Genomic DNA, 17859 nt, shown 5'->3' with positions numbered 1-17859 from the left:
TAAGATAGAACCAGGGGCTCATCAAGACATGATACAACAGATTTCTTTTGCCATAATGAGGTAGACAAGGGGGCTTCAGATCTTGTAAAAATGTGGAGTCGCAATCAGTAGGTCTGCGGTGGAGTCTGAGATTCTGCTTTTTCTAACAAGCTCCCAAATGATGCTGCTGTTGCTGATCTTCAAACTACACTCTGAGTAGTAGTAAGGCTACAGCTATATTTATATGTATATGTATCAAGCCTTAAAAAAAAGGTAAGCAGTAACTTAGGTCCTCCAAAAGGTAACAAAACCTAGAATTAAAGTTTTTGTTTTTTCCAGAACACCTGAGTGGCTTGTTTGGTTGAGCATCCACCTCTTAGTTTTGGGTCATGATCTATGGGTCAAGAGATTCAGCCCAGCCTTGGACTCCATGCTCAGTGGGGAGTCTGCTTGGAACTCTCTCTCCCCCTCCCCCCACTCATACATATGCACGCGCTTGCTCTCTCTCTCTCTCCAAAATAAGCAAACAAATTTTTTTTTTAATTGAAGTTCAATTTGCCAACATACAGCCTAACACCCAGTGCTCATCCAGTCAAGTGCCCTCTTCAGTGCCCGTCACCCAGTCACCCCATCCCAAGTAAACAAATCTTTAAAAAAAAGGGTTTTGTTTTTCCTTGCATTTACTATTGGGTCAGTAAAATAAGGGGGAAGAAGTAACATAATTCACATACACACGTATATGTAAAATATATACACATAGGTGAAAAAACCAGTCCCCCCCCATTTGATGCGCCAGAATATACTATGTGTTAAGCAAAAACTTAATTTTTAGGGGTTGTTACCTTTTTGAAGAATTTAAACACACACATACACAAACATATATGTATTATTTGTTCATTTATCTCAGGGGTTAAAACATAATGGTCTATTATTTCTGAAAACTTCATGTAAATCTATGATTATCTCAATAAAAATTTCAATTCGAAAAAAAAATACAGGGACATCTGGATGGCTCAGCTGTTGAGTGTCTGCCTTTGGCTCAGGGCATGATCCCAGGGTCACGGGATCGAGTCTCACATCGGGCTCCCTGAGTGGAGCCTGCTTCTCCCTCTGCTTCTCTCTCTCTCTGTTTTTCATGAATAAATAAATAAAATCTTTAAAAAAGAAAAAGAATACGGGGGGGGGGGTGCCTGGGTGGCTCAGTCAGTTAAACACCTGCCTTCAGCTCAGGTCATAATCCCAGGGTTTGGGGGGATCCAGCCCCTGTGCTCTCTGCTCAGCAGGGAGCCTGATGCTCCTTCTCCCTCTGCCTACCACTCCCCCTGCTTGTGCTTGTCCTCTCTCTCCCCCATCCTGTCAATAAACAAAATTTAAAAAAAGGAAAAAAACATAGGGGTTATGCTATTGTACCACATTGCTTGAAAAGTATTTGGACCAAGTATAAATACTCCTGTGCATTCATGACACAGTTTATGTATACTGCAAGCAACAATACAAGAGGAATGAATATAATTTACCAGGTCAACTCATAAAGCTATGAAGAATCAAGGATATAATCTTAATTGAGGTGGGAGGTTTTTTAGTTTACCAATGGCGTTAGCTTGTTAATACAACAAATATTCATTATTTATCATCAGTACGGGAAGAAATTGACATTTGTTGACTCAGTCAATCCAAGAACTGTCATACACAGTCCCTCCCATCAAAAGACTTACAATATAGCTAAACAGACACTAAAGAAAAATTATGGGCAGCCCAGGTGGCTCAGCGGTTTAGTGCCCGCCTTCAGTCCAGGGCGCGATCCTGGAGACCCGGGATCGAGTCCCACGTCGGGCTCCCTGCATGGGGCCTGCTTCTCCCTCTGCCTGTGTCTCTGCCTCGCTCTCTCTCTCATGAATAAATAAATAAAATCTTAAAAAAAAATAATAGTGTAATACATACGTTAGGTTTCAAATGAATGCTACTGACTCAAGAGCCGTGAGTAAAAATGCTCATATGTACATGCACGCATATAAATACACATACATGTCTAAGTATGTATATAAATACACAAACTGTAACTGAATTGACTTTGCATCCTTTTTTTTTTAAGATTTTATTTATTTATTCATGAAAGACACGAGAGAGAGGCAGAGACACAGGCAGAGGGAGAAGCAGGCTCCATGCAGGGAGCCCGACGCCGGGCTGGATCCCGGGTCTCCAGGATCACGCCCCGGGAGGAAGGTGGTGCTAAACCACTGAACCACCCAGGGTTCCCCGACTTAACATTCTTATCCAAAACCAGTTCTGCCAAACGGCTATTCAGAACTCCACTTTCCAGCCTGGTTTAGAAAAGCATCGTCTATTACCTCCTCCAAATAAACCTGTGTGTTCAGAAACTGTGAAACACCACTAGCCGGCAGCCTGTACCGACCAGGTCCATTGTTCATTCTTAAGGAGATGTACGTGGGGAAGCAAACCCGAAGCCCTTCAGATCCCTCTACACTCGCAATTCAAATCATACACTGATGAGCCTGAGAAGCTGGGCAAAAAAAAAAAAAAAGGGATCAGTGATCGCAGGGATCCATCCCCGGGAAATCCCGGAAAGGCAGAACTTTCAATTAAGCCGAAAACTCGCAGAAGCCAGGAATACAGTGGAGGGGAGTAAAGGGGGGGTGGGGGGAGCGGAGGAAAACTGAGAGCAAAGACAACCGAGGCTTCACAAAGTCATACGGAAGGAGCTCTTGGAAAGGATCCTAGGGAGGCGAAGAGGAGAGGCAAAGGGTGCTTACTTCTTGTTGTCAGTGAAGAAGCGTGTCTGGAGCTGGGCCATGGCGAGGAGCGCGCACGAGACTTGTCTACGGAAGCGTAAGGGGGAATGGTCAGACAACAGGCGAGCCGGTCTCTTAAGACTACAAAAAAAAAAAAAAAAAAGAAGCAGCTCAAAATTAGCTCGCACAGGTACGCGAGGAGATGCGGTCCGAACGGGCCTCCTGAGCCCGGAGCCAACCACGAGGCCGGTCTGACACCAGAGGCCCAGCCCACAAATATCAACTACCGATTCCCAGATTTAGGAATCATCGATTGGCGAAGCATAGTCTTAAAGGCAGAGTGTCCCTAATTTTACTTTTCCTTTACCGTATTTAGGCCTGTGATCGATTCTGAAGATACAGGAGGGCCCAGTGCAAACTGTTTCTCTCTCCCTTTTTAATTTTAAGAGGTTATCTTCAGACCCGATACCTCAAGCACACTTTCTAGACACTACCACTCCCAGAATGCAGCGCTTCCCAGACGCTTAGCCACTGGGAATTGTAGTCTTTTTTTTTTTTTTTTTTTTTTTGCCATGCTGCCCTCACGATATTTTATTTGCATTAAACTTTTCCAACTCCAGCCAGATATCTATTATACTGCCTCTGCCTTCAGCTTTCATTTACCAAAGGCTTTCAGGCTTTGTGTCTTTACGTATATTCCCAATCGGAACCTCACTCTCCCGAGACTTCCCGAGGGCTCCCGCCGCTGTAGCTTCAGGCTCTCTCTAGACGCAGGTGGGAGTCAGGAACGCGAAGACGAGACTCGAAAAGGAAACGGACGACGGTGGCCGATAGTGGTCTAGTCTCACAGTCCTGCGCTGCGCGCTCTCAGAAGGATGCGCCTGCGCATTGTGCTGGTCTCCATGGCAGGGCCTCGGAGCCAAGACGAGGTTGAGTAGACTCGTTTTGAATTTTCTCCCCTCTGCTCCGGCAGCTTGTGGACTTCCCTCCTCGCCCTGTGGGGCTCTCAGAGGCGGCGGGACTGGAGGAGTCGGAGGTTTGGCCGAGCTGTCCGCGCCCGCGGACTGGACGCTGCCTCCCAACCCCCATTTCTTTCCTTCCGCCTCCTCCCATCACCTCCTGACCCGCGCTCCGGAGCCGCCGCTGGCCCCCGCCCCCCGCCGCCGTCGGGCCCGGGTGGTGCGGTCCGCGCCCCGCCTCGGGGCCGCCCGGGGGCCCCACGCGCTGAGGCCCGCTCCTCCCCTCCCGGGGCCGCGCTGTGGGCCTCGGGGAGGCAGGCTGCAGAAGGTGGAGGTTAGGTGCCTGGAGGAGGGTTGACGAGCCCTGGGATGCGCCGCCGCCGCCGAGACGCGCCTGGACCCCCGGGGCGGGAGCGCCCGGTGTGTGGTCCTTTGCGCATCCAGGAGCCCCGCTTATTAGGGTGGTTTTTTTTTTTTTTTTCTTCCTTTTTTTTTTAATTTATTTTTTATTTTTTTCCTTTTTTTTTTTAATCCCCCCCTCTTTATGAGCTCTTTTATATTTTATGGTTAGAAGTCGTCCTCCTCTACATTCTCCTACGCTTTTTGATCTCCCCCTCCTCCCCCCTCCAAGTCTTGAAGTTCCCTAAAAGGCCTCTGCCTGACTTGAAATGGTCCGGAGAGTTAACCCTAATTTGAATTTAGTTTCGCTGTGGGAGGATGGATGGAGAGATACCATGTAGATCTCAAAGTCACTTTTTAAGTCGTTCGCCCAAAAAAAAAAAAAAAAAAGGCCGCAAGTAGGGGACTTCAAGAGACAGCATTTTAGAATTAGGCAGAACTGGACTGCAGAATTTGTGGGCAGAGCGGTCTAGTGTGCAGGTGAAGACAAGGAAAGCCTTCTTCCTTCACGTTGCTTAAAGATGCGCTGCAGTGAAGTAGGCACCTGGTATTTAAATCAACCAGAGCCTACGCGGAGGTATTTAAACAATTGCAAGCGAAAAGTAATCTTTTATTGGAAAGCAATGATAGTGAAAGTGGGACTATTTTCAGTTCACTCACCTATTTTTTTTTTTTTTTTTTTTTTTTTTTTTTTTTTTTTTTTTTAGAATGCGGGCTCTGGAACCGGAATGCCTCAGCTAGTTATTAACCTCTCTGTGCTACACTTGGGTCACTGCGAGAATTAAATGCCACGTAATAAATATTTAGTTTATCACCATCATTATCATTGAGATGTCAGTTTGACTAGGAACTTTGCCAACGTGAACAAATACGAGAAAGTAGCCTCATGGTTCGAGAAATAAAAAACAAAACAAACAAACAAAAACCCCTCGTTGCTGCAGAAAGGAAGGACTGGGCTTGCAAATAGAACCTGTAATCTAAAACGTGGTCATTTAACCACGTGACTCATCGTAATGGTGAGAATCGTATGCCTTAAATAATTTAGATCACCTGAAGCTTGAAACACTTTCTTAACTGAAGTCTTGCTATTTAATCCATGTTTTCTGACTTGGATAGATGGGAAAGAAATTTGACAGTTTTAAACATTCTCCTTTGATCCTAAGTGATTTTTTTGAGTTTTCAGCTGTAAAATTACCTGAATTAAAATTCATAGAGCCTGAACTAATCTTCAGATAATTAGGTTCTGTTTCAGATAGTTTTGTTTTTTTATTATTGATAAAATATCATTGGTTAAAAGATCTTTTAAAAATTTATAGTGAGAAGGGTGCCTGACTGGCTCAGTCAGTGGAACATGCAGCTCTTGATCTCCAGGTTGTTAAGTTCGAGCTCAATGTTGGGTGTAAAGTTTACTTAAAAATAAAGTCTTGGAAACAGCAACAAAACACACATATGTTTAGTGTAATAAATTTTATCGATCATTAATTTGACATTTGCCAAAATAACAAAGTACAATACCAGATAGTTATTATCAGTTGATCTTAATTTGAATTGGAAAGTATGACAGTAAGATACAAAACCTAAATATATACTAAATAAGATAAAACTTCAATTTGCAAGGCAGAAATGTTAAATCCACTGAAGTACATTTTTCATTCAAGACCTTCCTTTGATTAAGGAAAATTCTAAGTGTTCCAAGCAAACTGAACATCCACTGTGATGGCTTTGGTGTTTTTTTCAGTAGTGACTCATGTCATATTTGGTGTTCCTTCCATGCAGTACTTAGGGTGTGCTTTTACTTTGAGTGTTTTTCTTAGAACATTAATTTCACGCTTTTTGTTCTTGATGATTTTCTATATGATTCATTTACTGTGGTCCTCATGAAGACACATTATTACTTGAAAAAAATCACAGCTTGGAAAATATGCCTATTACGGGTTTCTTTTTTTTTTTTTTTTTGGCATATAATGCCATGGTATAGTATGATCTGAGGACTATGCATGGGCTTCAGAGTCCTATTTGTTTTGGGGGTTTTTTCCAACTTAGTTTTGGAATCTGAGCTCTAATGCTCTCTGTGATTTTAGGCAAGTTACTGGACAGCTTTGGTTTTCTTATCTATAGAGACTCAAAGATCCAACTCAGTTATTGTGAGGATTAAATGAAATAATCTGTACAGTTTGCAAAGAGGTAAAAAGAGGTATATATTTACAGGGTAAGAACTGTGTAGAAACAAAGATTATAGGGAAGTTTATAGAGAGGGCAAACCTTAGATAAAAGACATTATGAACATTAGCCTTAAGTTTTCAATGAAAAGTTAACTTATTTTAACTTTTTATTATTTTTATATATTTGCATACATTTAAATTTTTAATATTGACATAATTTTCCAAACCCATCTTTTACAAAAATAAATTATTCTATCAAATATTTGTGAACTAGGAGTCTTGATTTAATTTTTGACACCACTGATTCGCAGTAATTTGGCATACATCGTAGAAGGAAACATTGGGTCATTTACCTACCCTAGAAGATGAGAAAATTTTAATTTTCTAAAGTACTTTTGAGCAACATTTTTTAATGTTAATAAATTATAAGATCTGGCACTGATATTGAATATATTTCAAGATCCTTTAAATTTTAGGACACTAAAAGGTACCTAGAATTAGGAGAATCTCTAGGACTAAATTAAAAGTGGCTTCATCTTCCAGTTATCCTGTTTGGGGATTTATTCTCAGGTAATGGGTTTTAACAGATACAATTTACTATACAAAAGTTTGTAGAGGAAACAACAAAATAATTGAATGTTAAGACAGGATTACCTCTAAAGTTTTGAACAAATAAAATTCGTTGTTAAACGAAAGCAGTAGGTCAAAAATGTATCACAGAGATCTGAGTGACTATGGTCTGAATAGTTTTCTGTCATGCATTCAATATGTATAAACAATAAAAAGTCCTTTTTCCCCATAAAACATGAAACTTCTAATTTAACAGTTTCTAATCTTTGCTGTTGGTATAAGGTAAAATCCACTTTTTAAATGTGATGTGAAACATTCTAGAAAGCAATTTGACAGCAAAATATAATGCTTTAGTGTGTGTTCTGAACTCCAATCATTAACTGTCTATACATGTAATACTTTTTTTTTCTGTTTATATAATCCTACTACTGTTTGCTTAAGAACTAACCTTGTCAAATCAATTCCAGGATTTTTTAGAAGGTGTAGTTTGGGGAGGGGGACCTTTATTCTTAAGTTTCTATGGTTCCAAAAAAAAAAAAAAAAAGCCCTGTTAGTAAATATTTCATGATAGAAATGCAATTTGCTGGGGAGGTCTTTGTTTCGGTAATAGATACAGAACATGAGTTGAAACAAAACTATAATCCAAATGGTTAATTTTATTTTTTTTTATAATTTTTTTAAAAGATTTATTTTTATTTATTTACGATAGACATAGAGAGAGAGAGAGGCAGAGGGACAAGCAGGCCCCATGCCAGGAGCCCGACGCGGGACTGCATCCCGGGACTCCAGGATCGCGCCCTGGGCCAAAGGCAGGCGCGAAACCACTGAGCTACCCAGAGGTCCCCTCAAATGCTTAATTTAATTTAATTTTTTTTTAATTTTTATTTATTTATGATAGCCACACAGAGAGAGAGAGGCAGAGACACAGGCAGAAGCAGGCTCCATGCACCGGGAGCCCGACGTGGGATTCGATCCCGGGTCTCCAGGATCGCGCCCTGGGCCAAAGGCAGGCACTAAACCGCTGCACCACCCAGGGATCCCCAAATGCTTAATTTTAGATAAGGAAACAGACACAGGTTAAGTCACCTACTACTGAATACATGCAGTTATTTGTAAAGAAAGTCCTAATCTTTTAGTTTTCTTCAACTAACTCAATTTAGGGTTCTACTGTACTGGGCTTGTAATGGCTATTTTATAATAAAACCTGTAAAATCTAATAGTTTTCTTCATATGTAGGAAAAGAAAATACATTGAATACCTTCTCATTACAGAAAAAAAATGCTGCTGTGAAGATGTAATTATAGCTCTCACACAGATGAAGCCACAATACCATGATTTAGTGCTCCCAAAAGGAGGAACTTCAGTGGACAAGAGAGGGCGTTTCTGAGAATAGTAGAATGCTTGAGGCCTGAATTTAAACTTGAACTACTATCTGAAGGTAATACTTTTATTTTTAACTAATTGAAAGTAACAGGTTTATAAAAGTTAACTATTATCTATTAATGAAAAATGAAATTACACTTGGTATACAGGTACTTCGTTCTGTTTGTGCTTACCAGTTGGAAGAAAACATTTTATACCTAGCTACTTAATATCTTCTTTCTTAAAAACTTCACTTTGACATAGTTAATTGAAAGTTACAGATTATAATTTCTATCTAGCTTGTACTGACATTGAGATAAGACGGGAAAATTGGATATTTTAAGTTATCCTGCAGTTGTCAGGATTGTAAAGTCTTAACGCATTTTGATGGGGAAATCAAGGGAGGAAGTAGTATTACTTTTCTTTTCGCTTCATTCAAATTTAAAAAAATTTTTTTTGGAAAGGATGTCTGTAACATAGAAATATACTTTCAACTTCCAATTCAACAATGGACTAGTCAATAGATAGTGAAGCTCCTTTTTCCATAAAGAAACGACTTTAAGTAGCATTTTCCCAGTAAACAAAAAACTTCTTTAACTTGTAGTATAGATCTACATACTGAAAAGGAAATTTTGAGTTTTCAGTTTCAAAATACAGTGGAAAAATATCTTTGAGTGGCAAAATTCCAGTTTGAACAAAGTCCTGAAGTAGGTGGTTTATGTTTGGCAGTGTTCTGTTAACAACATCCCCACCACCTTTGCTGCTGCAGTTCCTTAGGGCATTTATTCTGTCCTCTTCATTGCAGCAGAGCTCAGACCTCTGCTGAAGCCCTTTTAAATGTTGTAAACTTCAAGTGTACTTGCTTTCTCACCTTTAAATTAAGCTTTCCAGGGTAGCTATTCTGAACTCATCTTAAATGAAGGGAGCTATATAAATTCACACAAATTTGGTAATGACTGATACTCTGTCCAGAGTTCTTTCTTTTCTTTTCTTTTCTTTTCTTTTCTTTTCTTTTCTTTTCTTTTCTTTTCTTTTCTTTTCTTTTCTTTTCTTTTCTTCCCTTTCTTTCTTTCTTTCTTTCTTTCTTTCTTTCTTTCTTTCTTTCTTTCTTTCTTTCAGATTTTATTTATTTATTTGAGAGAGTGAGAGAGAGCATGAGCCAGGGGAGAGACAGAATCCCCGCTGAGTGTAGAGCCCAATGTGGGGCTCCATGGGGGGCTCCATCTTAGGACTGCAGGATCATGACTTGAGCTGAAGGCAGACACTTAACCGACTGCACCACCCAGATAACCTGAGTTTTTTCTTTTAAGAGAAAATCCTAATAAATCTTTGCCTTTTAGACAACTGTGGCTCAACTTTGAGGCTTTTCCTGGGATTATGCATGCTGCATGTATTTTTGAGGCACACAAGATAAAAAATAAGTAGAGAAATTTTTCTCTATAATGTATAAAATAAACGATTGTCATTACCTGCCCACCCCCCACGTCCCCCCAAAAAGAGAAAATCCTTGTTAACTCCAATGAAAATTTCAGCTAGGGGAAGAGAAAGTAAATAAAATGAAAAAAAAATGTAGGCCAGTAGGGATAATTTGTAATAGGATCAGGACAGCTATTAGGAGATTGGTAGTGGGTTTTTAGAATTCTTTCTCCTAAGCTGTTTGTACTTTTCACTACTCTTTTCCAAGTCCTGCTTTTGAATCTGTTTGCAGAATGTTTTCTCAGTTACTGCAGCGCCTACAAGATTAGAACTCTAGCTTTTTCAAGGGATTAGAGATGTTTAGATTGTTTGCAGGAGTGCTTTGAGGAGGGCCTCTAGCTGAATTTCAATTAGGAAAAGTTGAGACCAAAATGAACAAAGAATTTTTTTAGCATCTATAATTTGTTAACCTATCAGAAAAAAAAAGATTTAAAGCCATGACTAATTAAAGAAGGAGGGAGTTTTATTCTGTTAGTTTGATAAAATTCCTATTGTAATAACAAAGAGTGGGCTTTGCTCAGCCACTAAGTATACTGGTAATTTTGGGAAAGTTACTTAATTGCCTGAGTCTTATTTCCTTCTATGTAAATTGGAGCAAGTAAATGAATCACAGGGTTGTGAAATGATTATATAAAATGAAATATATAAAACACTTTTAGGGGCACCTGGGTGGCTCTGTTGGTTAAACCTCCTACTCTTGATTTCGGCACAGGTCATGATCTCAGGGTTGTGAGATCCAGCATGGTGGTGTGCTCCACGTTCAGCAGGAAGTCTGTTTCTCCCTCTCCCTCTCCCTATGCCTTAACCCCTACTCCCACCCACTTTTTCTCTCAAATAAGCAAATAAAAAGAAAAACTTTGGGATCCCTGGGTGGCACAGCGGTTTGGCGCCTGCCTTTGGCCCAGGGCGCGATCCTGGAGACCCGGGATCGAATCCCACGTCGGGCTCCCGGTGCATGGAGCCTGCTTCTCCCTCTGCCTGTGTCTCTGCCTCTCTCTCTCTCACTGTGTGCCTATCATAAAAAAAAAAAAAAACTTTTAGGGGCGCCCAGGTGGCTCAGTTGGTTGGGGTCTGTCTGCCTTTGGCTTGGGTCATGATCCTGGAGTCCTGGAATGGAGCCTGCTTCTCCCTCTCCCCCTGCTGCTACCCCGCTTGTGCTCTCTTGTGTGCTCTCTCTCTAAAATAGATGGAATCTTCAAAAACAAAATAAAACCCAAGTGCTTTACCATAGCGCTCAATAATTGATAACCTTGGGGTCCCTGGGTGGCGCAGCGGTTTGGCGCCTGCCTTTGGCCTAGGGCACGATCCTGGAGACCCGGGATCGAATCCCACGTCGGGCTCCCGGTGCATGGAGCCTGCTTCTCCCTCTGCCTGTGTCTCTGCCTCTCTCTCTCTCACTGTGTGCCTATCATAAAAAAAAAAAAAAAAACTTTTAGGGGCGCCCAGGTGGCTCAGTTGGTTGGGGTCTGTCTGCCTTTGGCTTGGGTCATGATCCTGGAGTCCTGGAATGGAGCCTGCTTCTCCCTCTCCCCCTGCTGCTACCCCGCTTGTGCTCTCTTGTGTGCTCTCTCTCTAAAATAGATGGAATCTTCAAAAACAAAATAAAACCCAAGTGCTTTACCATAGCGCTCAATAATTGATAACCTTGGGGTCCCTGGGTGGCGCAGCGGTTTGGCGCCTGCCTTTGGCCTAGGGCACGATCCTGGAGACCCGGGATCGAATCCCACGTCGGGCTCCCGGTGCATGGAGCCTGCTTCTCCCTCTGCCTGTGTCTCTGCCTCTCTCTCTCTCACTGTGTGCCTATCATAAAAAAAAAAAAAAAAAAAAAAATTGATAACCTTATAACCTTGAGCAGTAAGCCTCAATTTCCTTTTCTGTTAAAATGGTGGTAATAAATTCTACATCACAGAATATGGAGTGATTATTAATAATTCTATATAGTAATTAGTATAATAAGCATTAAATTATATAGCTTGAAAAATTAATAATCTTCATCTATTTTTTCATAATGTGCTTATATTTAAAACTCAAAAAGCTCTCAAAAATATTTTGTTGGTTTTTTTGTTGTTGTTTTTAGAGATTTATTTATTTTAGAGTGTGAGGTAAGGGATATGGGCAGAGAGGAGCAGAGGGAGAGAGAGTCCTAAGCACATCCCACACTGAGCATGGAGCCAGACATGGGACTTGATCTCACAACCCTGAGAACATGACCTGAGCCAAAACCAAGAGTTGGAGGCTTAACCAACTGTCTTATTCAGGTGCATCTCAAAAATATTTCTTAATCTTGATGTCATTATGTTTAGATAGTGAATATTTCAATATATTTAATTTACTTTAAAAAATTGAATTGTATTCCTGACAGCAATTATTTTAGTTTTTTTTTTTTTTTTAAGATATATTTATTTATTCATTCAGAGAGAGAGAGGCAGAGACACAGGCAGAGGGAGAAGCAGGCTCCATGCAGGGAGCCTGACGTGGAACTTGATCCCGGGTCTCTAGGATCACACCCTGGGCTGCAGGCGGCGCTAAACAGCTGCACCACCGGGGCGCCACCCAATTATTTTAGTTTTAATTCATCCCTCAATAGGACTTTATTTTCAGTTGAGTCTAACTTTGTAAGAAGTTTCTTTTTGAGTGGTGTTCTTTATTTTCCTACTCCGTATGTTGGGACATTTACAGGAAAATCAGTAGATTTACAGAAAAATTGAGAAGGGGCACCTGGGTGGCACAGTCAGTTAAGCATCCAGCTCTTGGTTTTGGCTTGTGTTGTGGTCTAAGAGTGCTGGGATCGAGCCCTGCCTTGGGCTTTGTGCTCAGCGTGGAGTCTGCTTGGGATTCTCTTTCCCTCTCCCTGCCCCTCCCACTTGTGTGCTCTCTCTTTTTCTAAAATAAATAATAATTTAAAAAGATAGAAAGAAAGAAAGAAGAAAGAAAGGTCAAGCAGGGAATACAAAGATATCTGTATCCACCCCCCCACATACCCTGTCCTTCTTCTATCTGCTAGCACACAGTTTATTAACGTTTTGCATTACTGTGGTACATTTTTTAAATTTAATTTTTATTTATTAAATAAGCTCTATGCCCATCCTGGGACTAGAACTCATAACCCCAAGATGAATTGCATGCTCCACTGACTGAGCCAGCCAGGCTCCTCTAGTGTGGTATATTTCTTAAAGGTAACCAATATTGATACATTATTTTGAACAAAAATCTACAGTTTGCATTAAGGTTCACTATTCTGTAATTTTATGGATTTTGACAAAACCTGTGTCAAATGTCATGTATCCACCATTACAGTATCAGAAAGCATTGTTTTATCACAATAAAAATCTTTCAACCTCTAGCAACTGTTGATCTGTAGTTTTGCCTTTTGAAGAATGTCATATATTTGAAATCATATAGTATATAGCCTTTTCAGAGTGACTTCTTTCAGTTATCAATATGCATTTAAGGTTTTTCCATATGTTTTTGTGGCTTTAATAGCCTTTTTTCTTCAATTTAGGTATGTATGACATAGCAGTTTCAGGTGTACAACATAATGATTTGACAATTATAAATAATTGTTAAATGCTTATTGTGGTAAGTGTAGATATCATCTATCATCATACAAATTTATTATAATGCTGTTGACTATATATATTCTGTGTGCTGTACTTTTTGTGCCTTTTATTGTTACCATTATTTGAGAGAGATTGAGCAGGGAGGAAGTGCAGAGAGAGAGGGTGGGAATCTTTTTTTAAAGAATTTATTTATTTATTAATGAGAGACACAGAGAGAGAAGCAGGGACATAGGGAGAGGGAGAAGCAGGCTCCCTGCAGGGAGCAGGATACGGAACTTGATCCCTAGATCCTGGGATCATGCCCCAGGCTAAAGGTAGCCACTCAACCACTGAGCCACCCAGGTGTCCTGAAATCTTTTTTTTTTTTTTTTAAGATTTATTATTTTAGAGAGAGAGAGACAGCATAGGAAAAGGGGCAAAGGAAGAGGGAGAGAAAGAATCTCAAATAGACTCCCTGCTGATCAAGGAACCTGACTCCAGGCTCCATCTCACAACCCTGAGATTGTGACCTGAGCTGAAACCAACAGTTGGACACTTAACCAACTGAGCCACCCAAGTACCACATGACTTACTTATTTTATAACTGGTAGTTTTTAATTTTGATGAAGTCTAGTTTGTAGTCCTATTTTCATGCTTTTTGTGTCATGTTTAAGATATTTTTGCCAAACCCACAGTCACAAAGATTTTTTTCCTATGTTTTCTTCTAGACCTTTTATAGTTTTACAGGTCATGATCTGTTTCAAGTTAGTTTTTTTATATGGTTTGAGATAAGGGTTGTTTATTGTTTTGCATATAGCTATTGTTTCACCTCCATTTGTTGAAAAGACCGTCCCTTCTCTCTTAATTGCCTTGGCACTTTTATCAAAAAGCAGTTGACTTGGGGCACCTGAGTGGCTCAGTCAGTTGAGTATCTGACTTTTGGTTTCAGCTCAGGTCATGATCTCAGGGTCACAGGATCATGCATCATTGGACTCTGTGCTCAGCAGGGGGTCTACTTGAGATTCTCTTTCTCTCTCTCCCCCTCTGTCCCTTCGCCTGCTTGCTCTCTCTCTTTTATTCTGTCTTTCAAATAAATAAATCTTAAAAGAAAAATAGCAGTTGACTATATATGTGAAGGTCTGTTTCTGGATTCTCTTCTGTTCCATTGATCTATTTGTCTGTCTTAACACTAATAGCATACTATCTTGATTATTCTAACTTCATAACAAGTCTCAAAACCAAGTAGTATAAGAATTCCAATTTTGTTGTTCTTTTCAAAAGTTGTTTTGGCTATTTTAACCTTTGAACTTTTTTTTTTTTAAGAGAGGGAGAGGCGGGGGAAGGATAGGGTGAGGGGAAGAGAGAATCCCAAGCAGGCTTCATGCCGGGTGCAGAGCCCAGTCCTGGGCTCAGTCTCACAATTCTGAGATTATGACCTGAGCTGAAATCAATGTTGGACACTTAACTGAGTGAGTCACCCAGGCACTCCAACCTTTGAATTTCCATATGAGTTTTAGAATCAGTTTGTGAGGTGTTTTTTTTTTTTTTAATTTTAAAGATTTTATTTATTTATTTGAGAGAGAGAGAGAATGAGCAGGGGAAGAGGAAGAGGGACAAGCTGACTCCCAGCTGAGCAGGGAGCCCAACATGGGGCTTGATCCCAGGACCCTGAGATCATGACCTGAGCCAAAGGCTTAGCTTGTGCGTTAAAAAAAAAATAGTAGGCAATTGATTATAGATATCAATTCAGTATCTTAACAATATTGAGTCAACTATTCTGTAAACACGGTATGTATTTTTCATTCTCTTAGGTCTTCTTTAATTTCTCCTATCTAGGTTTTACGGACTTCAGTGCATAGATCTTGCATATATTTTATCTCAAAAATTTTCATAATTTTTATGCCATTGTACTGTTTTAGGCAATTGGTATCATACTGTTTATACAAAATTGTACCCTAAATTTAGTCCCCATGTTGGGTGTACTTAAAGCCATTGATGTCTTACATTTAATGAGACATGTTATTTTTATTATTTATTGCTGGATTTTGTTCACTGAGATTTTATTTAGGATTTTAGGATTCATATGTTTATGATTGTTTTATTTATTTATTTTTTTAAAGATTGTATTTATTTATTCATGAGAGAAACAGAGAGAGAGAGAGAGAGAGGCAGAGACACAGGCAGAGGGAGAAGCAGGCTCCATGCAGGGAGCCCAACATGGGACTCGATCCCAGGACCCCGGGGTCATGCCCTGGGCTGAAGGCGGCGCTAAACCGCTGAGCTACCGGGGCTGCCCTTTATGATTGTTTTAAAACAGATTTTATTTCTCTTCATATATGGTGAGGTCAATAAATCAGGAGATGATTGCCACTGAAAAGATAGTTTATTACTCACAGTTCCTAAGAGAAGGGAAGGCATGCCACATAGGGCCACACAAGAGAAAACCCAGGTCAGTAGCAGGCACAGAGAGAAGAGGATATTAAATCCTGGACATCATAACATATAATTTCATCTATAATATCATTCACATACCTAAAAAAGCAATTTTTAATAAATATCTAGTCCATATTTACATTTTCCTGATTGCCCTACTCACATAACACACGCACACATTTATATATGTATATGTTTTTTCTTTTTGGTAAGAAATTTAAAGAACAGGTGAAATTCATATAACTTAAAATTAATCATTTTTAGATGAACAGTTTAGTGACATTTTCTACATTCACAGTGTTGTATAAATATTACCTCTGTCTAGTTCTAAAATTTTTCCATTTACCCCAAAATAAAATCTTATACTCAATAGGTAATTTTTTTCCTGTTCTCGCCTTCCCCAGGCCTTTAGCATCTACCAACCTGCGCTCTGCCTGTATGAATTTATCCATTCTGGATATTTTATGTAAATGGAACCATGTGATGTGTGACAATTTGTGTCTGGCTTCTATCAGTATGTTTTTGAGGTTTATCTATGTTCTGGCATCTATCAGTACTTTTTTAAAAAAATATTTATTTATTCATGAGAGAGAGAGAGAGAGACATAGGCAGAGGGAGAAGCAGGCTCCATGCAGGGAGACCGACATGGGACTCGATCCTGGGTCTCCAGGATCACGGCATGGGCTGAAGGTGGCGCTAAACTGCTGAGCCACCCGGGCTGCCCTCTATCAGTACTTCATGCCTTTCTGTGGCTGAATACTATACCATTATATGGATGTAACACATTTTGTTTATCTGTTTATCAGTTGATGAACATTAGGGTTGTTTCTACTTTTGATTCTTGTGAATATTGCTGCTGTGAAAATTTATGTACAAGTGTATATTTGACGCTGGTTTTCAGTTCTTTCGGGTGTATACCTAGAGTGGAATTGCTGTCATATGGTAATACTATGTTTAATTTCTTAAGGAACTGTAAAACTTTTTCATAGCACCTGCACCATTTTACATACTCATCAGCAATGCATGAGGATTACATTTGCTCCATATCCTCATCATTGTTATTTTCTTTAAAAAAAAATTTTAAAGTAGGTTCCACATCCAATGTGGAGCTCAACACAGGGCTTGACCTCATGACTCTGAGATCAGGAGTCAGACAGTCAACCAACTGAGCCACTCAGACATCTCTTGTTTTCTTTTTTAAAAAGTATTATCATCCTAGTAGCTGTCAACTGGTATTTCATTATTGCGTTGATTTACATAATTCTGATGACTATGACTTTAAACATCTTTTTAATATGCTTGTTGACCATTTATGTCTTCTTTGGAGAAAATATCTATTAAACTCCTTTGTACATTTTTAAATAGGGATGTTATGGGTTGTTTTATTTGAGTTGTAGGTGTTCTTTCTATGTTATTTTTACTGATTTATTTATTTATTTTGAAGAGAGAGAGAGAGCTCAGTGAGGAAGGGCAAAGGGACAGGAGAGAAGGAATCCCAAGCAGATGCCCGATTAAGTGTGGAGCCTGATGTGGGGCTATATCTTAGAACCCCAAGATCATGACCTGAGCTGAAATCAAGAATCAGACCTTAGCTGACTAGTCCAGGTACCCTCCCCTTTGTATATTCTTTATATATTCTAGACCTAATCAGATATTTGATTTACAAAAATTTCTCCTGTCTGTGGGTTGTCTTTTTGTTCTTGTCATGATATTCTTTGCACAAAATTTTTTATTTTGATAATGTCCAATTTATAATTTTTCATTTTAATTCTAGTTTCTTTGTGTTCTAGCTATGGAACCATTGCCAAATCCAAGGCCATTAAGATTTACCCTTATATTTTCTCCTAAGAATTTTATGGTGTTTTACATTTAAGTTATTGACGTATTTTGGGTTGGGAATTTCTTTTTATATACTATGAGGTAAGGGTTCATCTTCATTATTTTGTATGTGAATATTCAGTTGTCCTGGCACCAGTTGTTGAAGAAAACTGTTCATTTTCATTAGATGCCTTTGGAACCCTTGTTAAAAATTATTTGACCATAGATGTTTAGAGTTTTTTTCTGGACTCTCAGTTCTACTCCATTGATCTATGTGTCGATCCTTAAGTCAGTACTACATTCTTTAGAGAATTGTAGCTTTATAGTAAGTTTTGAAATTGCAAAGAATAAATCCTCCAACTTTGTTCTTTTTCAAGATTGTTTTGGCTATTCAGGTTCCTTGGAATTTTAT

At 39.6% G+C, this 17859-nt stretch overlaps 2 protein-coding genes across 21 annotated transcripts in view; one reads left to right on the top strand and one right to left on the bottom strand.

The window, feature by feature from the left end:
* WDR12 (WD repeat domain 12) overlaps nt 1-3857 on the bottom strand; it is a 30552-nt gene extending 26695 nt beyond the window's left edge. Inside the window, exons 1-2 of one of the 4 annotated variants that reach the window (XM_072813072.1) lie at nt 3393-3857; nt 2751-2816 (exon numbers count right to left, since the gene is read on the bottom strand). In XM_072813072.1, coding sequence (XP_072669173.1) covers nt 2751-2791 — 41 coding nt within the window. In that variant the 5' untranslated portion in view covers nt 2792-2816; nt 3393-3857. Of the gene's footprint in view, nt 1-2327; nt 2452-2750; nt 2871-3096; nt 3251-3392 lie in introns of those variants that run through there. The other 3 variants (XM_072813070.1, XM_072813071.1, XM_072813073.1) reach the window with 3 other exon arrangements.
* The window catches only part of CARF (calcium responsive transcription factor), a 97813-nt gene continuing 83468 nt past the window's right edge, over nt 3515-17859 (top strand). For 12 of the 17 annotated variants that reach the window (XM_072813002.1, XM_072813003.1, XM_072813001.1 and 9 more), the window contains exons 1-2: nt 3515-3658; nt 8091-8257. The gene's annotated coding sequence lies outside the window, so the exon portion shown is untranslated. Of the gene's footprint in view, nt 3659-3966; nt 4150-4788; nt 6820-8090; nt 8258-17073; nt 17235-17859 lie in introns of those variants that run through there. The other 5 variants (XM_072812989.1, XM_072812990.1, XM_072812993.1 and 2 more) reach the window with 4 other exon arrangements.

This window comes from Canis lupus, chromosome 36 (assembly GCF_048164855.1).
Source record: "Canis lupus baileyi chromosome 36, mCanLup2.hap1, whole genome shotgun sequence".
Taxonomy (NCBI): Eukaryota; Metazoa; Chordata; class Mammalia; order Carnivora; family Canidae; genus Canis; species Canis lupus.
Note: the sequence above shows the minus strand (reverse complement) of the source record. Positions and strands in the feature narration are given on the sequence as shown.